Below are 25,369 nucleotides of genomic sequence, written 5' to 3'. Positions count from 1 at the left end.
TGTCATTGTGTTTCTTATGATTGAATTATTATTATTATTATTATCCATTTTCCTTGAGCTTTGAGAGACATGAAACTAGCTTATTACCAACACGTAGAGCCACTAAGTTCCTCTATTTCACTATAAAAGACTAGTTATTATTTTGTTATTCACATGTTACCAGTGACTGATTATTATAATTAGAATAACCAATCAACCTGCTAAAGCGAATCTAGAGCTGGGGGAAATGGTTGAAATCACTATAATGACGATTCCAGCCCCCCCCCCCCCCCCTCATATCAATAGTATATCACAATATGACTCACATTACATATGTGTAAATCACAACACATTGCACAAAATAATAATCAAATTAATCCTTTATCCCATTGAACTGAATGGTAATGTTAAACGGAAGTGACATTTTCAAGTAATATCCTCACACCTAATTTTTCCAATAAAATGTGCGCCTTCTCATCAGTTCAAAGTCAGACAGACTGGTTATCCCAAATCACCAGAGATCATCACATATGATTCCACTGAAAGATGAGAAACTGTAATATGTCTGGTCAAATCACCATAGATCATCATAATTCCACTGATGAGAAGTAATATTGTCTGGTCAAATCACCAGAGATCACATTCCACTGAAACATGAGAAACGAATATTGTCTGGTCAAATCAGCAGAGATCATCACATAATATGATTCCACTGGAACACCAGAAGCTGTAATATTGTCTGGTCAAATCACCAGAGATGATCACATGATTCCACTGAAACATGAGAAGCTGTAATATTATTGTCTGATCAAATCAACAGAGATCATAACATAATATGATTCCACTGAAACATGAGAAGCTGTAATATTGTCTGGTCAAATCAACAGAGATCATCACATAATATGATTCCACTGACACATGAGAAGCTGTAATATTGTCTGGTCAAATCAACAGAGATCATCACATAATATGATTCCACTGAAACATGAGAAGCTGTAATATTGTCTGGTCAAATCAACAGAGATCATCACACATGATTCCACTGAAATGTGACAAGCTGTAATATTGGTCAGCCAGCTGGATGTCAAGCTGTTTCACTGCCTGTTGCTTTACATCAGTGAAGATGGAGCCAGCTGATAATTCAATATCATGGTTTTATGCTCTTTCAGTTAATCATTATGTTGTCTCACCTACTAAATGAGCTAAACATTTTAACAGACGTGGGGACTTGAGTCACATGATTGAGTCACAGTTTTAATTAGTTGAGACTTGACTTGGGCCCAATCCAAAATGTCCGCTCTCCACACTTGTGGACTGAGCCCTCGTGGACGGACTTCAGTCGTACTTACTGTGACATGTTCACCGTAGGGATGGGTATTGCAGGGGGTTGCCCAAGTGCCCAGCTGCAGGCTAAATAGCCGCCCAGTGAGTGAGGAGCGAGGTGGTTGTTGCTGTGATGTTGACAGTAAATCCAGCACAACAGATTTAATGTAAGGATTAAAGTGGGTGTGTGTATATATATATATATATATATATATATTTTTTTTTATATTTTTTTTATATATTTATTATTATTATTATATAAAATTGCCAAAGTGGTGTCTGTCTGCATGTCTGCATTTTTAGTCCCACATTGTGAGATTTGTGATGATTTTGGTCAGTAATGATGTCACTGACACTGATGATGTCACAATGTCTACTATGACATCATCAGTGATGTCACTTGATCACTCAATGTCATCAGTGATGGTCACTCGAGCAATTGTGATGTCACTGATGATGTCACAATGTCTATGACATCAGTAATGTCACTCGAGCAATTGTGATGTCATCATCATCAGTGATGCGAGGTTGGGCAATTGTGCGCTGAGTGATGTCACTCGAGCACTCCATGATGTGATCAGTGATGGTCACTCGAGCATCAGTGAGTGATGTCTTCAGTGATGCGAAGTTGAGCAATTGTGCGCTGTGCATGCATGCCAATAGAGCAGGCGAGGCCACGCAGCAGCCGAGCTGCGGGCGAGGCCGCACAGGCGAGCCTAGGAATCGAGCACGCGAGACTTCTAATATATATATATATATATATATATATATATATTAGAAGTCTCGCGTGCTCGATTCCTAGGCTCCACTATATAACTACTATAGATGACAATAATAACAAAAGGAAAAGAATAAAATGTTGAATTTTGCATGGTTTACACTGACTTCAAGGCGGTTGAAATTATTTTTCAGGATGGTTCCGGGGCGGCGATGTCATTCTGCTGCTGCTGTTGTTTGGGTAAAAGTAATGCAAAAGTAGTGTAATAATAACGAGTTACTCTACACAGAAAGTAATATTGTAAGGTAACTTATTACTTTCAAATCAAAGTAACTAGTAATATGTAGTATATTACATTTTGAAAGTAACTTGCCCAACACTGATTATATCAGTGCTGTGTCCCCACTGATTTCCTGAATTAATTAGATTCCCATTCACAAGCTCCTGATTTGATTTCCGATTGGAGTCAGTATGGATTCGGTTAGGGAAATTTCAGTTACAATACCAATTTTGCTTGGATATGAAAGAGATTCTCAGAGAACTAATCCTGTAAATTATCAAGGAACCCTCTAACCTGGTGCCTTATTAAAAATATAAATGTTTACATTACTGATCCCAAAGCAATGTACTTTAACATGACCAACACACTACAACACTCAACATACTACAACAACACTGTTGTAGTGTGAAACACTGTGAATTAATGTAATGTAATGTAGATTATTAAAATCTCTGGATTTTATGAATTGATATCGGATCATTTAAATCAGGCTGGAGGGACAACAACACATACATCTTTAACTCACTTACACAGCAGATAACCCCTGCTCTAGTAATCAGCCTATCAGAAGACTTTTATCTTGTTGAAGCAACAGATACCCACCAATGATAGGGAGGGTGCGCAGCGCGTGGTCAATAGAAGGCTTTTTGGGGTGAGTCATGCATTCATTCATTCAGTCAGTAATGGTCATTCAGGAATGGATAACTGATATGATGTCATCAGTGATGATGTCATCAGTCTGAGGCGCTATATAAGTGGTGGGAGTATTGTATTGACTATCGATACTTTTGACAACCTTAGGTTTTAACCAGGCTAACAGTTTAACCCTCTGTCTCTCTCCCTGTCTGTCGCTCTCCCTGTCTGTCTGTCTGTCTCTCTCCCTGTCTGTCTGTCTCTCTCCCTGTCTGTCTCTCTCCCTGTCTGTCGCTCTCCCTGTCTGTCTGTCTCCCTCCCTGTCTGTCTGTCTCTCTCCATGTCTGTCTCTCTTCCTGTCTGTCTCTCTGCAGCCTGTGGGTGTGTCTCTGTGGCGTAGCAATGGCGACCTTCTCAGAGTACATCAGTCAGAATGAGGAGCGTGATGGTGTGCGCTTCAGCTGGAACGTGTGGGCGTCATCTCGTCTGGAGGCCACGCGGCTCGTGGTGCCGCTAGCCGCTCTGCTAACCCCGCTCAAAGAGAGACCCGACCTGCCCCCCATACAGTACGAGCCCCTGCTGTGTGCCCGGGCCACCTGCCGAGCTGTGCTCAACCCCCTGTGGTGAGGGACTCTCTCTCCCGCTCTCAATTCAATTCAATGAGCTTTATAGGCATGACGTACATGTGCACATGTTGCCAAAGCATAGATTCAAACATAAATGAGAGAAATAATGAAACAAACGGTATATTAAATACATAGATTCAGCACATACAATATTTCACACAATATTTCAACATTTTTCACATGCACATTGAGATGATTTTGAAAGTTCTTCATTCCTTCAGTACTGAGAGAAGGGGGCTTTATTGACTTGGGAAATTGTTTATATTATCATAGAACATGTGGGGGGGGGGAGTACAGTACTGTATATGTGAAGATACACTAGATTAGAATAAAGAAATGTGTAACGAGCTGTGTAACATTCCAATCAAATATTTAAATAAAAATAGGCTCTCCTTCTTGTCTCTCACTCTCTCTCTCTCTCTCTCTCTCTCTCTCTCTCTCTCTATCAGTCAAGTGGACTACAGAGCGAAGCTGTGGGCCTGTAACTTCTGCTACCAGAGGAACCAGGTGGGGACACACACACTTACACTATCTGTGTTGCAGTAGAGTCCAGTTTATTTGTACTAGGCATCACGCGCGCTCGATTCCTAGGCGCTCGCCTAGCCTCTTTATTTTGCTCTCAGAGTGCACCAGATTAATGCATTTTACTTTAAAATGTACAACATTTCTTTGTCCAAGGGGGGCACCCCCCTGGAAACCCCCCAATCGGGGTTCACTATGGACCGTGATGGTGGAACCCCTGGTTGGAAAGCCTAGAATGGCCTATGAGCAGGGTCATTTTTAAAGCTACAGTGGAGATCCTGTTAGCAGAAGAAACTAGAAGACCTAAGGCAGTGTTAATTTCATAGACGAAAACTATGATGAAAAATGTTCATTGACTAGCTATTTTCACTGATGAAAGATTTGACTAAAACGAAATCAAAACAAACTTGTGATGACAAAAACTATTGACATTTTCATCAACAAATAAAAACTACACTAAAATGTTAGGGAGGGAAGAATTGGGAAGAGATCCAATCAGAAGAGGAGAAGAAGATGTTAAACAGTTAAATCTGTGTCTGTTTTGCACCTTCAAACCTTAATACCATTCCATAACAATGGATGCATAGATCTTTCCAATGAGTTTGGATTTTTTTTTTCTTTTTTTCTTTTTTTATTGTTCTTCAGCATGGAATACAGAGCATCTGATACATCATTACTATTATTTTCTTGTGTCATACATAGTGTTATATCATTCATACATACATACATACAATCATATCCCTGCGTTCCCTTCCCCACTCCCCCCTCTCTCAATTCCCATGTATGCTTATTGACAGTTGTATTCAGTACCACACATTTCTTTATGCTCTTCTCCATACATCTTAGTCGTCTCTATATCAGCTCTGATTTTTACATTTATTAACTCATTGAGTGCCAATGACGACAGCTGTCGTCAATTCAAATACTGACGTAGAGTGCCAAAGACGACGACTGTGGGGGGGGGGTCCATCGAAGCCAGATCTATGTCCTGTAACATTTTGGGACATGTTGAATGTCTATAACCTATTTTACCGAGCCATTAGGTGGCGACAGTGCTCTCCAGATGACAGGAATACAGTCTGACAAAGCCGTGATCAAAGACAAACCGCGCTCATGCTGCGCGGATTGATTGCTGTTGGCAAGCAGCCCAGAGCCATCTACATGATGGCTCTGGGCTGCTTGCCAACAGCAATCAATCCGCGCACACAACTGCAGCTCCTCTGCCTGTCTGTCTGTCTGCATATAGTTTCTCAACACACCAGAAAGGCAGCACCCAACGCCGAAGGGCCAACCCTTACCTGCAGTCGCGTTGGGCATTTCCTCCTTGCTGCTGTGAGCTGCGCGGCGCAAAAACAGAGGCTCCGAATAGACTTTGTGCGTGTGGGGAGGAGTTGGCAGCTGACTCGGGGAGAGGTGGGGAGAGGGGGGGACAGGGGGGTGGGGCACGCATGCACCACAGAACTAAACCAGGTCACATCATCAAAAAAATATTAGCTAGAGTCAGTGAATGTGCTTGAAATAATGCATTTCACAAAAGGCTGAATATCTCAGCTTCCTGATAGAAAAGCATATTTTTGCTGTTTTTGACCTATCTTCTCCGGCTGATAACTAAAGAACGGAAAATGGTATCAATAAACTTTTTTTTGCTGATGATACAATAGAGTCTCCTTGTTCTTTTTGCGTGTTCGGTGTTTACATAGTAATATCACACAATATTCTGTGGGCCTCGAGAAATCACTGAAAACGCTCTGAAACTCTGGCACTGGGAGCGTCCGTTCTCCAAAAGTGGCTGGCACTCAATGAGTTAACAAAAAATACAAAAATAAATCATAACATGTACATATCTGTAGCTATTAAACCTTGAACTAAGGGATTCCTTGCCCTGCACAATCTCTTATACAAAGTCTGCTCTAATTGGCGCTATATACCCGATCCACTTTTCCCAAATTCCTTTAAACTTATCCTGTTGCAGTCTGATAGAATAAGTCAGCTTCTCCATCACATACTGTATATATCATGCATTACTTCAATCCAATCATCCACCCTAGGTGCTTCGGCCTTCAGCCATTTCCTTGTAACCGCTTTCTTACTTGCAATTAACATCATTCTAAATATATGTTTGTCTCCTAATCGCACAAGCCCTTGGTCTACTTTCCCCAAGTATAATACCTCAAATGAGAGTGGAAGATTCACTTTGGTTATTTCATCCATACATTTCTTTAATTCTTGCCAGTAACCTTTTAGAATAGGGCAGTCCCAGAATACATGGAAATGGTCAGCTCTGTCTGCTCCACACATTCTCCAGCACCTTGTGTTTTGATATTTTGAGTTAAAAAATATCTTGTGATTTTTTCCATCCATGTTCTCTCCAAGATGAGGAGCATGTTGTTTTCCACTGTTGTTCAAAGACCTCTTCCCATTCCTCCACTGTCATCTCAATATTTGCTTCTCTCTCCCATTTCTCTTTTATATATATTGTGTCACTGCCCTTCAAATCTTCCACTCTCATATATAAATTCGAAATTAATTTTCTTCCCAAGTTTGATTCATGTGCCAAGGTAAACATATTAATTATTCCCAATTCTGATTCATCTAGATTCACCTCTCTCATTGTTTGCTCTATGTAATGTCTCAATTGCAAATACCTATAAAAGTCCTGATTAGCCAAGCCAAATTGATCCTTCACTTCTTGAAAACTTTTGATATTCCTATTCTTCAGTAACTCCCAGTGTATCTTGGGTCCCCGCTCCCATGTTTTGAATCTCCTGTCTGTTCTATTTGGTCTAAATTCTGAATCATGTGCAATCCATCTCATCAACCTACTATGTATTGTCAAATTATTTTTTGTTATTATTGTATTCCAAATTTTAATTGATATATCCAGCCATGGATTTACCTCCTCTCGGAGGTGTCTCCTCAATTTATTATCGGCTATTATAGCCTGGATAGGAACCCCATCTGTTGTCATAACCTCAATTTCTTTCCACCTCGCTTTATAAGAGGGATTGCACAGATTCAGCAATGTTTTTATTTGCGCTGCTTGATAGTAACTCTTCAAACACGGTAAAGCTAACCCTCCCTTATTCTTAGGTAACTGCAATGTCCTATACCTGATTCTCGGTCTCTTCCCTTGCCAAATATATCGTGAAATCATTTTGTCCCATTCTATGAATTCCCTGTCGGTTACTTCCACAGGTAATGTCTGAAATAAATAAAGTAGCCTCGGAAGTATGTTCATCTTAATCACTTCTGCTCTGGCGTTAATGCCCATAAAAGGAACAAGATTCCATCTCCTAATATCATTTTTAATTTTACAAAGCAGAGGGTCATAGTTACCAGCTTATGAGTTTGGAAATTCTAAAGAAACAATAGTTACGATTTTCTTTGAATATGTTGAGACTAAAATACTCAGACTTTTAGTCAACTAAAACTTGACTAAATAAAAACAGGATGAGGTTGAATAAAGATGATAAAAACTAACAAGGATATTTGACACAGGACTAAGACTAAATAAAAAAAATCGCTTCTCAAAAATTGCAATGCAATTTACAAAGTTGTATGTGATTTTCTTTGCAGTAAAATTGTGGGAACTGGCAAAAATGGAAAGTTGAGGAACCTGTTCTGCCATTTTTGCAGAAAAAATTGCAAGTCCTCGCAAATAGTCTTTGCAGTATTTGCATTTAATCGCTTTTGCAAATCCGCAATTTCCTGGGGGGACTGCTTATCTTTAGTCTGAACTACCTAGCAACTGAAAAAGGAATGTAGTAGAGTGACAGTCGACAGTAACTGTGTGTGTGTGTGTGTGTGTGTGTGTGTGTGTGTGTGTGTGTGTGTTTCAGTTTCCGCCCACCTACGCTGGCATCTCTGAAGTGAACCAGCCGGCTGAGCTGCTGCCTCAGTTCTCCACTATAGAGTATGTGGTGCAGGTAAGAGTCTGCACACACACACACACACACACACACACACACACACACACACACACACACACACATAAGGTATTTCCTTTGACATTTGAAATGTCATTTCGGAGGTTCACTCACGCCACTTTGGAAATCGCAAAACTACCAAATCAGTCATTTCATGACTAGACTATAGGCTACACTACTACTGCCACCCAAATCTCACCCAAAACACAGAAGGCCAGCGGTTATGCAGGGAGCATATGGGAGCGATCTCACTTTGCATGGAGGGCATGCTCTGCCAAACTCCATTCAGAAATCGGTCAGTTTAATGTTGCCTTTATTGTCTGCAACGATACATGCCTGATAAAACAATAAATGGCTAATTACAAATCATTAATAAGCAGCACCTATCTCACCAGCCTATAATTGGAGAGGGAATAGCATGGCGATGCACAAAGTTGAGCAAGCGAGGCTGCGTAGCTACAGTATATATCATCATCATCACTTTATTAACAGACACAAGGTCCAGTATAAAAACAGACAATACATAAAATCATAACATATACATACCCCAATACATTACATTAAAGAGTTGTACCAATGTGGCCAAATGCTGGACTGGTACTTAACAGCACTGAGACCAGGTTGAGACAGCAGCATGATAATCATCAGGTTCTGAGACACATTAAGACGACAGATAAACTTGTAGGTCAGATTTCTCAACAGTGCATGAAATGTGTAGACTCCTGCACCACAAAACATTTCACTAGCACTGCAACACCTTGGCTTTCTGAGCAGATATAGATTGATAGATTATTGATATATGTATTGATGCATATGTGTTCCTGGCAGCGCGGTCCCCAGATGCCCCTGGTATTCCTGTATGTGGTGGACACCTGTATGGAGGAGGAGGACCTCCAGGCATTGAAGGAGTCCCTGCAGATGTCTCTGTCTCTGCTGCCTCCCACAGCTCTGGTGGGGCTCATCACCTTCGGCCGCATGGTGCAGGTCCACGAGCTGGGCTGTGAGGGCATCTCCAAGAGCTATGTGTTCAGAGGAACCAAGGACCTGAGCGCCAAGCAGCTGCAGGTACAGACCACACTCACTGCACCTGGACGTTAGTTATGCAAGGTTTCTGCGGGGTCTGAAAAAGTCTAAAATCCAATCATCTGAATTTTAGGTCTTAAAATGTCTTAAATTGGACTGCATTTATATAAAATGTCTTAAATACGATGTTGCCATGTCTTAAATTGTTTGGGTGATGAAGTTTAAAAAGTTGCATTAACTTCAGTCAAGCGCTGCAAAAAGCCAGCAACAAAAACCTGCTACCATCACTCAAACTAGTTTCACATCACGAGCATCGAAGCCCGATTCTCCTTCATCTCACCCTACTTTTTTTTGCCAGTATGGATGTGAAATAGTAGGCCCATATGATTTCCGCAAAACAGAAAACACGAATGGAATCATGCAATTTGGTAATAAAAAAAAATTGGTGGGCGTAAAATCAACTGTAAAACATGGAATATTGCAGAATTTTCCATAATTTGGCTGAAATTGATAAAAAGTGGGGCTAATTATCAAAATCAAAAGTACCGTAAATTCCGGACTATAAGCCGCGGCTTTTTTCCCGTTTTTTGGCCTTTTTTGGCCCCTGCGGCTTATATAACGGTGCGGCTTATCTATGGATTTTTTCCAAAAAAAAAAAAAAAAAAAAATCTCTCTTTTTTAGCACTCTTTCTAACTATAAATCCACTTCTGTTTTAATTTCTTCTCTTGCCCTCTTTTCACCACACCGTGGACACTGTGTGCACTGTAAAAAACAACACAGGTGGTGTTGTGTTATGTTGTTTTGTTGAAATGTTAATAAATGGGAGCTTCCTCAAACAGCCATCTCTTTCCCGACAATCCCCTCTGTGCATGAACCCTTACATATGGTAATTAAACATTAAAACACAATAAAATAAAAAAAAATACCATTAAAACACCCGCGGCTTATAGTCCGGTGCGGCTTATATATGTAAAAAAAACAGTCAACTTTGCAGGTGCGGCTTATACTCCGGTGCGGCTTATAGTGCGGAATTTACGGTAGACCTAATTATTGTAGTAACCTAAATAATTTCATCATTGTAAAATTGTCCTAGAGAAATAATTCCCTTTTGGATTGGGGTGTTTTGAGCGGGGGGTCGGTCTTGCGCAGGACCCTTACGTCACCTCACAACTTGGTTTTCACTTTGAGAAACATGTCGAAGAGGCTGTCTGAGAGAGCCAAGTCAACAAAAAATATTGATCCCAACCCCTAAATTTAAATTAAAATGGAAAAAAAATTAATTTGGAAAAAATAAAACGGATTTCATACGGCCATAAATATGTCTTAAATTGCATTCATAATGGTCTTAAGAAGTCTTACATTTTACTTGTTGAAACCTGCAGAAACCCCGGTTAGTAGACGTGCATGTTGGGCCTGGGTGGTATCACAGTCTTAAACCCAATGTACACCAGGGGCCAGTTGCACCAACTGGTCTTAAGCTAAGTTGGTCGTAACTTTACGACCTAACAGCTACGCCGGTTGCACCAAGACGGCTTAAGCCTTCTTTTCACTACGACCAGGCGTAACTCTTACGCCTGGTCAGGAGGAGGCGGAGACCTTTTTGAGTCCTTACCGTCATCGTCATAACACAGCCAGTTCTCCATCTTTGAAAGCACGATGTTAGATTATAACTAACTAGTTGTGTGGCTTAGCCTTCCCAAATGTTGCCGTTAATTTTTTAGAATTTAATACATAGAATTGGGAACGTTATATTCAATTTCATTCAGACTGTCTGTCTGGCTCAATCACCGCCATTTTTTCCCCGGAGCGAGCGAGGGAGGGTGGGAGGAGGGAGGGTGTAGTGATGCACATACAGTAGTGGCTGAGAGAGCGTAGTGGCACAGTGCGCTCCAAGCAGGTCGCGAGGCACATTTTTGCGACATCATCCAATCAGGGTGCATTCCCTGGCAATTCACATGGACGCGCATTGCTACGACCAGCATAGTTAAGACCAGACGTAAGCCGTGTTGGTGCAACAGGCATAAATCCACTCTAAAGACTGGTCTTAACAAAGACCGACGTAGGAGTTACGACCAGGCATAGTTAAGACCACTTGGTGCAACCGGCCCCAGATGTGTAAAACTGCTGGAACAGACTCTCGCCCATGTTAATAGATGGGAAATACACGCGGTACGGAAAAAATACGCACCTGTTCTATTTGTGTCAGATTATAAGAGTGTGGGTCTGTTGAGGCAGCTGCACGGAGCTGTAATGCAGGCGGTGGACATAGGCCATTAGGGTATACCAGGGCTTACCCAGGCTATACCAGGGCAGTTAGAAGTCACAACGGTATGATTTTCAATACAGTCAAAATACATGCACTCCTCTTTCTATTAAACTGATAAGGAGATGCTGTATTGAGGCGATGTATTGTTTGTTTGTTTATTTATTTAAGAAAAGGGACAATGCACATTAATTAACATGAGCACGTGAGTCCATCATGTAAATGTGCCAGATTTAGCCATACAGGCTAATTTCCGTCTGCAGTCCCTGGCAGGTTGATGTTATATGTGAAACATTAACAAACACATGCAATAGTACAGAAGACATAAGTAGACAAAACCATATAAAAGAAGAAAAGCACAAGCAGATTAATAGCATATAAAAAGAACATGCATGAGCACATATAAAAAGAACATGCAAGATGACATTAGCATAGATACAATACATGCCAGAGCAACAGCACATAAGCACATAAAAACAGACAAAAGCATATAAGCACAATTATGCAGCCCCTGGTTTACTGTAAAGCACGGACAAAAGCACAGACAAACGCACATGCCCTACAAAGCAGACAAACAATGACAAACAACAAAAAATACTATCCTGGAGTATGGATGCATGTTTGATTGTTCAATAGCCAATGTTTTATGGAGTTGGAGAAGGAGTTGAGAGATGTGATGTTTCTCAGTTCTACGGGTATAGTGTTCCAGGTATGTGCTGCTCTGTAGGAGAAGGCTGACTGCCCAAAGCTACTTCTCCTATGTGGAATTTTACAGTCTCCTCAGGTAGAGGCTCTGGTAGATGAATTTTGGATTTGTGAAATGAATTCCTTGAGCGGAGGGGGGGCCAGACCATGAAAATTTTTATACACAAGTAAAATATCTGCAAATTTTATCATGTTTTCCCAATTTAAAAAGTCATATTTAGTTAAGATTTTGCAGTGGTGATATGAGTTAGATTTTTTGTCCAGTGTTTTCAGGGCTCGGTTATAGAGTGTTTCTACTGATTTTAAAGTAGTTTTACCTGTCTGTGTCCAACTAGTGAGACAGTAATTAATATGGGAAAAAATCATAGCATTGGCATACAATTTTGAAGCCTCAGTAGTCAGATTGTTCCTGATATATTTGAAATTTGCCAGGTTGAATTTGATTCGGTTGGCAACTTTTTTAACTTGTTTTTTAAATGTTAGCTGGGAGTCTATTATTATGCCTAGGTATTTAAATTCTTGCACGACTGCAAGACTGCTCCCTGCTACCAAGACATCTGGGTCTGGATCTCTGTTTGCAGACTTGTAAAAAAACATACATACAGTTTTGCTTACATTGAGGTGTAGACATGACTCAGTTAACCAGTTTGATATATTGACCATTGCAGCTGACAGATCTGCTGCAGCTTGTGCCTTATTTTTTGCATGTAGATATATGATCGTATCGTCAGCATACATCTAGATTGTAGTGCACATCACGCACCAGCAGAGGTCAGTCTCTACTGTGAAACATTGTCTTGGGAAGTTTGGGAACTATACAGTAGTCCGAGGGGGCAGGCTTTTTCTTCCGGTGCTTTAACATTTCTCAACTTTTGAAAGTGCTCCGCTTTCAACCACCAACATAGAGATTGGTGCTCCTAATTTGATATACTTGGCGACATTCAATTCAGTTCAAATTTGACTGGGTGGATAATAAAAAATTTCCTGTGGTGTGACAAACTCAAAACACACATTTATGTTTGGTTTCCAGGCAGGGACTGTAATGTAATGTGAATGTAATGTGAATTAACACCATGTGTTTGATCTTTAGGAGATGCTGGGTCTGACCAAACCTTCAGCCCCCCAGGGAAGAGGACCACAAGCTCCTCAACAGCCTCTGTCCAACAGGTACACACACATACACACACACGCACACACTGAGAGAGATACTATACATAATTGATTTGCATCATCGAACTCATTAAAATTCAAAACTCTGGTGAGATCCGAGAAAATAAATGGGAGTAAAAGTCAGATTGATTTATTAGATTGATTGATTTTGGAGACAGTGTAAGTGGTGACATTATCTTCATGAGTTTTTAATTTTTATTACATGACATGTATGTATTACATGTATTACATGACATGTAATGTGAGAGTGAAAATACACCTGATGGAACTGTCTTTTTGAAGTCCTCTTCTGCCCGTCGGACATTCTTTAGCCGTTTTCCCACATGCGTACCTGAAAATTACCTGTAAGTCAATATCGGACATTTCCCGGAATTTCCCTTCACACCTCAGCGCTGGCATGTGAGAATCTAGGAGCGAAATTTCCTGTATGTGTTGGGGGGCGGGGGGAAGGGGGAGCTTATTTGGGGGGTCGGGTTTAGATCAATAAGGTGTTTTCGGGTTGTCCTTCGGCTGCAAACTCATTTAAAGTATGCAAATCGAAGTTGTTTCTGACAAGAATAATGTCACGTTACTCCGGGACTGCTCAAGCCATGACAGAGCCACTCTCCCCGGCTTGGCAGAGTGAAGAGCTCCGCCCGCGCGTCCCCGCTGCCTGGAGCACAGCGGCTCGTGCTCGCGCTCTAAAAGGCAGGCTCCCACACGCTGCTGTCTGGGGCACGGTGGCTCAGTGGTAGAGCTGTCGCCTCACAGTCAGAAGGTCCTGAGTTCGATTCTCGCCTGGGACACTGTGGGCGCTGTGGTTGTGTTCCCCCCCATATCTTCAGTGCCTACTGCCCAGGTGGGGTATCTCGTCATAAGGGCCTTTCTGTCTGTGTGGAGTTTGCATGTTCTCCCCGTGCTCCCCCAGGGGGTTCCTCCGTATATAACCCCCCCACTAAAAACATGCAGAAGATCAGATCGTCATCGTCATCCGACCAGTGACGACAACATCCGAAGTTGGTCCCCGGGCGCTGTACGAGAAAGCGACCACTGCTCCTGGCCTGCCCCCTGGAGGAAAGGACAAGCCTGGATGGGTCAAATGCAGAGGACATATTTCACCGGCCACCATCAGCATGAGTGTGTGTAGTGGCCGCATGCATGTGTTGTAGTGTGTTGTGTGACAATAAAGACGGGCTGCCGTCTGAAAATCGTCGTTTAATCGTCGTTTAAATCGTCTGGCCAGCAGAAAGTGCTCCAGACACGGTGTGATAATCCTGTAACAGCATTTGAGCTTATTCAGGTAAGATATTAATAATGTAATGACACATTCAGCGATAAACTGTCTACAATGAAGACGTGTCAAATATGACAACGTGGTGTTCAGTATTTTAAGAGCACGGGTTTTTTTTCATTTCCTGAAAAGTTGGCGATTTGGAGATAAGTGGCTTTCATTGCACAGCGACGAAATGCACGAAGCGAAATGTGGAAGTAGTTTGCTTTGATGTGCGCGAATGATTAGATGACGCAAGCTGGAAGTGAACGTTAAGCAACGTGTGTACACCTCGCCCATGATGAGAGAAGGACCGGTGTCGCGGAAAATGACTGGACCCCTTTCTCACCTGTCTGCCTATCGTGGCATACCGCTCTTCTGACTGGCTCAAAACTGGTGAAATGGCCGCGACGACGGGGTCGCGCTTATACCGGCACGGCGCCTTTCCCACATGCAGGCATTAGACCACGTTCCGGTCATTTTGCGGTACAAAGCGCATGTGGGAAAAGGGCTCATGACACAAAGCTAGACTAAGCTTGGCAGTTAGCCTGGTACAGAGCAGGCTAGTTCTGAGGCATAAGTTTCCATGGTTACTGAGCCGGCATTCAGATAAGTCAGCTTGATGGAACGAAACGCTCACTTAAATGAGCCAGGCTTATCGAAATAAGCCAGGATTTTCCTTTAGCTGGCTTGATGGAATACCCCCTGGTCCCCATTAACTTCAGTTGACAAGGGAACATTAAGACAAAAAGATAGTCACATACATTTTCTGCTCTTTTATAATTGAATGATTATTTGAAAATGGTAAAATCCTGCCCCCTGCCTGCTCCACAGGTTTCTACAGCCGGTGCAGAAGATCGACATGAACCTGACTGACCTTTTGGGGGAGCTGCAGAGGGACCCCTGGCCCGTCACACAGGGCAAGAGACCGCTCCGCTCACTGGGCGTCGCAATGTCCATCGCTGTAGGCCTGCTGGAGGTGAGGGGGGTAGGATGTAGGATGTCCATCTCTGTGGGCCTGCTGCAGGTGAAGGGGGGTAGGGGGTTATGTGTGTGGGGGCGGGGCCCCGGGGTGGGGGCCATCGGTGCTCACCATCACTGGTCGAGGGCTGCCGGTAGGTTAGAATAGCTACAGCCTAGCTATAGGCTGTAGACCTGTTATAGTGTTCAGGCTAAGATCAGACTAGAGCAGAATTAGGACAGGCCAGACTAGGCTGTAGATTAGCTAGATCCCCTGTGTCCTAGTTAGTTCTGGTTAATGTCTAGAGTAGTCAGATTGTCTGATCTTCTCCCCCCCTCTCTTTCTCTTTCCCCCTTCCCCTGCTCCTTCCCCATCTCCCCCTTCCTGTTCTCTCCTCTCCCACATTTCCCATTCCCTCCCCACCTCCTCCCTTTCCATGCTCTCTCCTCCCCCACATCCCACCGCTCTCCCCCTCCCTTCTCCTGCTCTCTCCTCTTTCTCCCCTCCCCTGCTCCTTCCCCTCCTCCTCTCCCCAACCTTCCCCATTTCCTGCCACTTCCTGCTCTCTCCTCTCACATTCCCCCTGCTCTCCCTCCCCTGCACCCTCCCACCTCTCCTTCTCTGTTCTCTCCTCCCCCACATTTCCCATTCTCTCCCCACCTCCTCCCTCTCCCTGCTCTCTCCTCCCCCACATTCCCCCGCTCTCCCTCTCCCCTCCCCTCTCCTGCTCTCTCCTCTTTCCCCCTTCTCCACTATTCTAAAGCATGGCACCCATTCTACTCCAAAGCATGGCACCCATTCTATCCCCTCTCACTATTCCGCCACTATTCTAAAGCATTGCACCCATTCTACCCTAAAGCGTGGTACCCATAAGCCCTATATGTGAATATGTGTTTATTTGGCAAAAGGGATTCACTACTAAAGGCTTTCAGCAAATTACGTTAAGCATAGTTTGGTTGCAAAGAAATCGACATGATATGTCCGTTTGTAAAATGTGTGTCTATATTTCTCTGATTGTTCGATTTGTTATTATTACTACTGTAATTTGTTACTGTTGTGTCAGCTAGCCCTCCTTTCCCTGTTCTCTCCATATAGTCTCTCATACTCCCCCTGCTCTCCCTCCCCACATCCTCCCGTTCCCGAACCCCCCCCCCCCCCCCACACACACTTTTCTAAAGCATGGCATCCATTCTATTTTAAAGCATCGCACCCATTCTCTTTCTTTCCCCCTTCCCCTGCTCCTTTCCCCACCTCTCCTTCTCCGTTCTCTCCTCCCCCACATTTCCCATTCTCTCCCCACCTCCTTCCTCTCCCTGCTCTCTTCTCTTCCACATCCCCCCGCTCTCCCTCCCCTCTCCTGCTCTCTCCTCTTTCCCCCCTCCACTGCTCCTTCCCCACCTCCTATACTCCCCAACATTTCCCATTCCCTCCCCACCCCATCACTCTCTCACATTCCCCCTGCTCTCCCTCCCTTCTCCTGCTCTCTCCTCCGCTCTCCTATATTTTCTATATTTCTATATCAATTGTTCAATGTGTTATCATTATTCTGTAATTTGCTACTGTTGTGTCAGCTAGAATTAGCTAGACATATTTTCTGTGAAGCCCTCTGGGACATGCTTGTGAATTAGGGCTATACAAATAAACTTGACTTGACTTGACTTGAGGGGTAGGACGTAGGATGGAAGTCTATGTCCATCGCTGTGGGCCTGCTGGAGGTGAGGGGGGGTAGGATGTAGGAAGTCCATCGCTGTGGTCCTGCTCCAGGTGAAGGGGAATAGGAGGGTAGGATGTAGGATGGAAGGCTTTGTCCATTGCTGTGGGCCTGCTGGAGGTGTGCAGGGGTAGGAGGATAGAAGGTTTTCGTAGGGATGGGACCAATCCAATATCGTTATCAGGTGCCGATACTGACGTAATTCACAGATCGGATATTGCCGATCCACGTGCGTGCTGGATCCGATCTAGTTTACATGGCTCGTGCTGAATAATGTAACGTAACATGAGACATGGCTCTGCTCCAGAAATTCCATTCCACAGTTTGCAGCGCGCTAGCCTACAGCAGCACTGTGGCAGGCAGAGCTGAGCCATCTGGCTAATGTAACTCGACAACATGTCCGTTCCAATGTTACAGCGTGGTGCTGCCAGCCGCGTGATATAATAATAATAATAATAATACATTTATTTTATAAGGCGCCTTTCACGGCACTCAAGGTCGCCGTACAACAAGTAAACAGTTACAAAAATACAATCAAAACAGTTAAATTACATGACAGAAAAAAAAGCACAGAGCTTGCAGCAGAGCAACCAGCGGGAAATGTGTCTCAGACATACGCCTGCCTAAACAGGTGTGTTTTGAGGTTTGTTTTGAATGAGTTGATGTTGATGGCGTCGATGTTCCTGATGTCGGGGGGGAGGGAGTTCCAGAGGCGAGGGGCAGAGCAGCTGAATGCTCTTGCCCCCATGGTGGACAGACGGGCAGGGGGGACAGTGAGGTTGATGGAGGAGGCAGACCTGAGGGACCGGGTGGGAATGTTGAGGTGGAGGAGGTCGGACAGGTATGGGGGGGCGAGGTTGTGGATGGCCTTGAAAGTATGGAGGAGGATTTTATAGTCTATGCGTAGTTTGATGGGGAGCCAGTGGAGTTGGTGTAAGATCCCACGCAAGGGGTCCATGAAAAGTCAGCTGGGCGAGTTACTTGTCACTTTTAACCTCGTCCAAGTAGGCCAGAAATGGGTCCCAGATAGTTGAGAATTTCTTAAGTGAATTGGTCCTCAGGACTCGGAGTCTCTCCATACATACAGTATAACCGAGACCATGTCTGTCAGCCACAGCTGAAAAGAAGGTGGAGAGGGGGACTTCCACTCCCAGAATGAGTCTCTTGGCAACAGTCGTCTCCTGTGTCAGAGATTGTTGCACAGCCATAGGGAGGATTCAGAGCAGCCGAAGATGGCGAGTCCCGCCTCTGGCTGAAGGGTTATTTTATAGACCTTAGAGTACCAATCAAATATTTTGGCCCAGAATCCGGATAGTGAAGGGCAAAACCAAAAAGCGTGGGACAGTGTACCATCTAACACCTGACACCTATCACATAGTGGTGAGACAGAAGGGTAGATCTTGTGCAACCTAGACTTGGAATAATGAAGACGGTGCGTGACTTTAAATTGGATCAGCTGGTGTCTGCTGTTAATTGAGCAGAATTGGACCACAGACAAGTCTCCTGTCCCATATAATTTCAGACAAATCAAAACCAAGTTCCTCCTGCCACGCCTCTCTAATTAATCCTCTCAGTGGGGGCCCTGATGCAGCCACCAAACAGATGCACAAATCTAGAAATAAGATGCCTGGAGTGAGGGGGGCTTAACAAAACATTTAAAAAAAGCATGCTCATTTGCTACAACTTCAAAGTCACGAATCTTGGATCGAACATAATCTCTAACTTGTAGGTATCTGAGCCAGTGCGTGTTGGGATGCAAAATGACCATTTATGTATAGGTCTCTGATGGAAACCAGCCATTTCTCACTCCAGGCATGGTAGTTGTTGTCTGACCATGGAGGTAAAAAAGAATGATTAAAACAAATTGGTGTGTGGGCAGAAACATCTGGTAGACTCAAAACACTCCTAACTTGGTTTAGAATTCTGACAGAGTTTTTCATAGCAAAACTTAAATTTTGTAAAGTCCCAGGCTGAGGAATGTGTTTTTGACATGAAATATTAAGAACATTTTACTGACAAACACACAGCCAGAACTCTGTCAGGAATGTGTTTTTAACATGGAAATATAACACATTTTACTGACAAACATGCTGAAGAAGGTCGCAACATTACATCAGTGTGCGTTGCGACCGCATTGCCCTCACGTTTGCGTACATTCAGAGTGACCCCGACAAATGGCTCAGCAAGATGATTTGAAGTATTCCAAAAGTAATCAAAGTATTTAGACTATGTTACCTAACTTGAGTATTCTAATGGAATATGTTACAAATGACATTTTAGGGCATGTATTCAGTATTCTGTAGTGGAATACATTTGAAAAGTAACCCTCCCCTCTGCCCACAGTGCACCTTCCCAAACACGGGTTCGCGCATCCTGACGTTTGTGGGGGGGCCGGCCACCCAGGGGCCCGGCATGGTGGTGGGAGACGAGCTGAAGACGCCCATCAGGTCCTGGCACGACATCGACAAGGACAACGCCAAGTTCATGAAGAAGGCCACCAAGGTGTGTGTGTGTGTATGTGTCTGTGTGTCTGTGTCTCTGTCTGTCTGTCTGTCTGTGTGTGTGTGTGTGTGTGTGTGTGTGTGTGTGTGTGTGTGTGCGCGCGCGTGTTTGTGTGTGTGTGTGAGTGAGTGTGTGTGTGTGTGTGTGAGAGTGAGAGTGAGTGAGTGAGTGTGGGTGTGTAAGGACTGAGTATTGCTACTCCACACCTTAAAAAGCCCATGGCACAGTTGGCACACCAATCAGACCTTCTACAACAAAGACAAACAGATGTTTGTTTGGTGTGGCATGGCTGTCTGTCCTTGTTTGGAGATCTTTGGTCAGATTCCAGATGTCCAATCCTTGTTTGTCTGTGTTTAGCCAATGGCACACCAATCAAACATTATCAAAATATTCCGATTTGATTGGTTAAAGCCCCCCTCCAGTGTATTTCGTCATTTTTAAGATATTTCATGTGTTGGTGAGTAGGGGTGGGGGAAAAAATCGATACACCATAGTATCACGATATTGTGCCTGGCGATATTGTATCGATATTTGGACGCCAAGTATCGATATTGCAAAAAAAAGAAAAAATTGCAGGCCATGCCAGGCCACCGGGCTACTATAAACTTTAGTTCCAAGGCCAGCAGTAAACAAACGGTAGCATATTTTCATTTTGTTTTAACAGTAACAGTTTTGTCATAACAGTAATTTACAAATTCCCCAGTTACAAGATGTTTTGTGCGAGTGAAGTGAAGTTGCATTGTTCAAAAACTACCTACGGTAAGTACAGTAGTCCACACGCATCCAGCTAAGGTGGACTGTAAGTAGACTGTAACAAACAGTTCAGTTTGTCAGGTGCATGCAACTATGACATGACTATGAAAGTTGTTGGTCTGTCTACTTGACAATGTTGCGGCAAAAAAATGGTTGAAGTCAGATGTACAGACTGGAAAATTGTTTTTATATAAACCAGATGTTGACAAAGTTTTCCTTTGGGGACATCATTTGCAGTTGAAAAAGTAAGAAATGGCAATATATCGAAATATCGCAATATTCAATATATCGCAATACTATCGTATCGTGACTCAAGTATTGTTTTAGTATCGTATCGTGGGCATCTGGTGATTCCCACCCATATTGGTGAGTCATGACCTGGTCTGTTGATTAGCCACACTGTTCGCCAGTATTTATTTATTTATTGACAAATCGCTTGCCCATGCAATTTGCAATTGTGGGTCGGAGCCTCCTCTCCGATTATAGGGTGCTGTGATGACCAATGAAAGTCTGCAGCTTGAAGGAGGTTTGCAGGACTAATGAGATTTAACGGTAAATTATGTTGTTATCTGTGTGTGTGTGTGTGTGTGTGTGTGTGTGTGTGTGTGTTTGTGTGCGTGTAGCACTACGAGGCCCTGGCCAGCAGAGCCTCCACTAACGGTCACATCATCGACATATACGCCTGTGCTCTGGACCAGACCGGCCTGCTGGAGATGAAGTGCTGCTCCAACCACACAGGGTACAGAGTACAGACACGCACGCACACATGCATGCACACACGCGCACACACACACACACACACACACAAACAAACGCACACACACACACACCAACCAACCATAAACTAAAAATATGGACGCAGCCTCCGTGCCATCTCCCATTGGTTTGTGGACCTCTGTTCTGGAACCTTGAGTTTGGCATTTGGTTGATTTTGGCACCAAGATGGCTGCAGCAGCACCTGCTATCAGTCTGTGATCGGTGAGCACCACGATCAATCACTGGACAGACGACCTGTCAGTCACAATGAACTAGCTTGCTAGCTACAGAGCACCAAAACCACATTTTGTTCCAGGCTGTAAACATGTTTATTTCTGCTGTAAAGTCAGGCATTTTAACATGAGAGTCAATGGGGATGGCCTGGCTTTTGGAGCCAGCATCAAGAGGCCATTCGAGGAACTGGCATCTAGGAAATTAACTTTCTTTCTTTCTTTCTTTCTTTCTTTGTGTAGGGGCTACATGGTGATGGCAGACTCGTTCAACACTTCTCTGTTTAAGCAAACCTTCCAGAGAGTTTTCACCAAAGACGTGCAGGGCAACTTCAAGATGGCCTTCGCCGCCACGCTGGAGATCAAGGTACGAGTCGTGACATCACTTCCTGCCCCGCTGTGTTGTCCATCTGTAGCCTGCTTAAAACTATCCTGATCACATGACCTCACATGCGGTTTCGCTCTACATATATCAGTCCATCAGCCCAATCAATCCATCCACAGAGATTTCAGTGGGTGGGAGTACTTGCCTTGACAGACAACTCCTTCAGCCAGTCAGTGTCGGATCCAGTCAAATCCATTCTGAAGAACGGCAAAACTTATTTTCCACTGAGAGACTGGGCTGGTGCAGAGTGCTGCCGCGATATTGTTTTTTTCCATAATGCACAAATTAGCAGAGCTCATCAAACCATTGTGGTGCGTTTGGTTTGTGATGCGGGGTGCATTTGGTTTGTGATGTGGAGTGTGTTTGTTTTCAGACATCCCGAGAGGTGAAGGTCTCAGGAGCCATCGGACCCTGCGTCTCTCTTAACGCCAAAGGACCCTGCGTCTCCGAGAACGTAAGGCACAACAAGCTAGCAGGACAGCTAAGCTAACTTACCTGAAACCACTGTTTTATTTATATCTTATTTATACTGTTTTATAGCATGTACAGCTGCTCTGAGGGTGTGAGCTGAATCTGTGTGTGTGTGTGTGTGTGTGTGTGTGTGTGTGTGTGTGTGTGTGTGTGTGTGTGTGTGTGTGTGTGTGTGTGTGTGTGTGTGTGTGTGTGTGTGTGTGTGTGTGTGTGCGTGCATGCATGCGTGTCTATGTGTGAGCTGAATCTGTGTGTGTGTGCGTGTGCGTGTGTGTGTGCACGTCTGTGTGCAGGAGATCGGGACAGGAGGAACGTGCCAGTGGAAGATCTGTGGTCTGGATCAGAGTACGACACTGGCTCTCTACTTCGAGGTGGTGAACCAGGTACCGCCTCCCATTTAACAAAGTGGGTTGGTTTAGTCTAGCTCTTTGTTAGCTGGGTTTGGTTTAGTTTAGTCTAGCTCTTTGTTAGCTGGGTTTGGTTGGTTTCAGATTGGATTGATCTGTCAGAGCTGAAGCAGCTGCCTGCAGCAGAACCTTAATCTTGTTAAACGACTGATGTCAGAATACCAGGAAAGAAAGATGGAAAATAAGTAGAATCACAAATCTGCTGTTGTGGCGTTGAAAATACTACCACTGGTGTTATTTAAGTTATAGCCTATGTAAGAATTGTTGAAGCAATTTACATTTATTGATTAACATGTATTACATTTTTTATTGGCAATGAGTGCATGGGATCTAACGTAACTTAAGGATTTACCGGTAATCAACCCACTTTGCGTGTTATTGACCGCTATAGATGATTTTATGATTTCTGTATGCCGTTTTAATGTGTCTGTGTCCTCATGTAATGTGTTGTACAACAAATTGCCTCCTTGGAAGACATTAAAGTTTTCTACTACTACTACTACTACTACTACTACTTTGTATCATAATCTTGGTAATATAAGCACATGGGCAGTGTTTTGCCTTCTCTCTCTGTTTATCTCACGGAGAAAAATGCTCCTGCTCCTGTCTGCAGAAACTCCGCCCCTGCCAGCTGTAAGTCATTAAGGCTCGTTAAGGCTCTCAATGCGATTCTCTGTGGACACTTAAAAAATAAAAATAAACAATAACAGCCGCCCTCGGAGCAGATTCGACATCTCCAGCACAACCTCCGCAGCTCCGTTGTGACGCATAATGACGTAAAACGTGTCAGAACGGAGAGCTTTGCCAGAGGAGGAAATGGGAGATCTCCATGAGGAAAACACAGAGATGTAATCACTGCCCATGTGCTTATATTACCGAGATTATTAATGATACAAAGTGGGTTGATTACCAGTAAAGCCATCCTTTAAAAAATTAGACCTTCCATGACTTTCTCTGTTGTCTATAACAGCCTGTGGGCTAATCTCTATGTGACGGACTCAGGTTGTGATGTGAGGTTTCTGCCCAAGCTCGCCTCTTTTCTACAGCACTCTACCAGTAAACCAGAGAAGAAGGTCCACAGCCTCCAACACTAGCTAACGTTAGCTTAGAAATAAAGTCCACTAACATCAACAAACGACAACAACAACAACAGTCCAACAAAAAAGTCCATAGTGAAGCCCGTTTCACCAAACAGCAGCAATGCATCCGACGCCGGGTGGCAACTAGAGGGCACATTGTGCCTTTTTTTTTATCATTCATTTTTTATTTTGTAGGCAAAGCATACATTCATACAATATATACAGTATATATGACTACCATACAATTATGAATATTTATAAACCCACTTATCCCTCCCCACCCCCCACCCCTTACCACCAATCCAGCTATTGCAACTGACCATATAAATTAAAACAAAAACAAAAACAAAAACAGGCAGACATCAAATAAAAATGATCACCTAATCAGAAGATCTTTTAACTTTGAAATTAAATCTGTCCATACTACAATCGTGTTTGGTTTTGCATTGTTAATTCTTGCTGAAGATAGTTCCAGGTATGATATGTCCAGAAAGCTCCGAAGCCAATGAGTATGTGATATATCATGTGGAGGATTCCAACGTTGAGCAACAATCTTCTTGGCGCGCATTGTGCCTTTGATTCATGGAGGGACCTTAGCTTGCAGCTTGTTGTGTTAGCTTTTTACCATGAAACTGTCTACAGAAGACATCACTGTGTTTTACCAGAATAAATGGCTGGCTCGAGCCAAAAGTGATGCATAAAATGACTGTGGCAAATATATTGTGCTATTTTGGTTTCAGCTGGCTATTTTTAGATAATGTTAGCTTGCGCTTGCTAATGTGGATGAATTGCTATCAGTCATTTTCATCCCTCCAGTCGTTTTAATCCCTCCTGTGGTTTTCATCCCTCCAGTTGTTTTCACCCCTCTCTCCAGTCGTTTTCATCCCTCTCAGTCATTTTCACCCCTCCAGTCGTTTTCACCCCTCTCTCCAGTCGTTTTCACCCCTCCAGTCGTTTTCACCCCCTCTCCAGTCGTTTTAATCCCTCTCTCCAGTCGTTTTCACCCCTCTCCAGTCGTTTTCATCCCTCCAGTCGTTTTCATCCCTCTCTCCAGTCGTATTTACCCCTCTCTCCAGTCGTTTTCACCCCTCTCCAGTCGTTTTCACCCCTCTCTCCAGTCGTTTTCACCCCTCTCTCCAGTCGTTTTCACCCCTCCAGTCATTTTCACCCCTCTCTCCAGTCGTTTTCACCCCTCTCTCCAGTCGTTTTCACCCCTCTCTCCAGTCGTTTTCACCCCTCCAGTCGTTTTCACCCCCTCTCCAGTCATTTTAATCCCTCTCTCCAGTCGTTTTCACCCCTCTCCAGTCGTTTTCATCCCTCCAGTCGTTTTCACCCCTCTCTCCAGTCGTTTTCACCCCTCTCTCCAGTCGTTTTAATCCCTCCTGTGGTTTTCATCCCTCCAGTTGTTTTCACCCCTCTCTCCAGTCGTTTTCATCCCTCTCTCCAGTCATTTTCACCCCTCCAGTCGTTTTCACCCCTCTCTCCAGTCGTTTTCACCCCTCCAGTCGTTTTCACCCCCTCTCCAGTCGTTTTAATCCCTCTCTCCAGTCGTTTTCACCCCTCTCCAGTCGTTTTCATCCCTCCAGTCGTTTTAATCCCTCTCTCCAGTCGTTTTCACCCCTCTCTCCAGTCGTTTTCACCCCTCTCTCCAGTCGTTTTCATCCCTCTCTCCAGTCATTTTCACCCCTCCAGTCGT

At 43.8% G+C, this 25,369-nt stretch overlaps 1 protein-coding gene across 2 annotated transcripts in view; it reads left to right on the top strand.

The window, feature by feature from the left end:
* Window positions 1–25,369, top strand: part of sec23a (Sec23 homolog A, coat complex II component) — a 44,290-nt gene that overhangs the window by 811 nt on the left and 18,110 nt on the right. For both annotated transcript variants that reach the window (XM_083633988.1, XM_083633987.1), the window contains 11 exons: window positions 3,308–3,556; window positions 4,009–4,066; window positions 7,921–8,007; window positions 8,836–9,072; window positions 13,090–13,166; window positions 15,253–15,397; window positions 19,434–19,592; window positions 20,969–21,084; window positions 21,575–21,698; window positions 22,090–22,170; window positions 22,481–22,570. In XM_083633988.1, coding sequence (XP_083490114.1) covers window positions 3,336–3,556; window positions 4,009–4,066; window positions 7,921–8,007; window positions 8,836–9,072; window positions 13,090–13,166; window positions 15,253–15,397; window positions 19,434–19,592; window positions 20,969–21,084; window positions 21,575–21,698; window positions 22,090–22,170; window positions 22,481–22,570 — 1,395 coding nt within the window. In that variant the 5' untranslated portion in view covers window positions 3,308–3,335. The remainder of the gene's footprint in view (window positions 1–3,307; window positions 3,557–4,008; window positions 4,067–7,920; window positions 8,008–8,835; window positions 9,073–13,089; window positions 13,167–15,252; window positions 15,398–19,433; window positions 19,593–20,968; window positions 21,085–21,574; window positions 21,699–22,089; window positions 22,171–22,480; window positions 22,571–25,369) is intronic.

This window comes from Poromitra crassiceps, assembly GCF_964638095.1.
Source record: "Poromitra crassiceps genome assembly, chromosome: 3".
Lineage (NCBI taxonomy): Eukaryota > Metazoa > Chordata > Actinopteri > Beryciformes > Melamphaidae > Poromitra > Poromitra crassiceps.
This window is presented reverse-complemented; position numbering and strand designations above follow the sequence as displayed.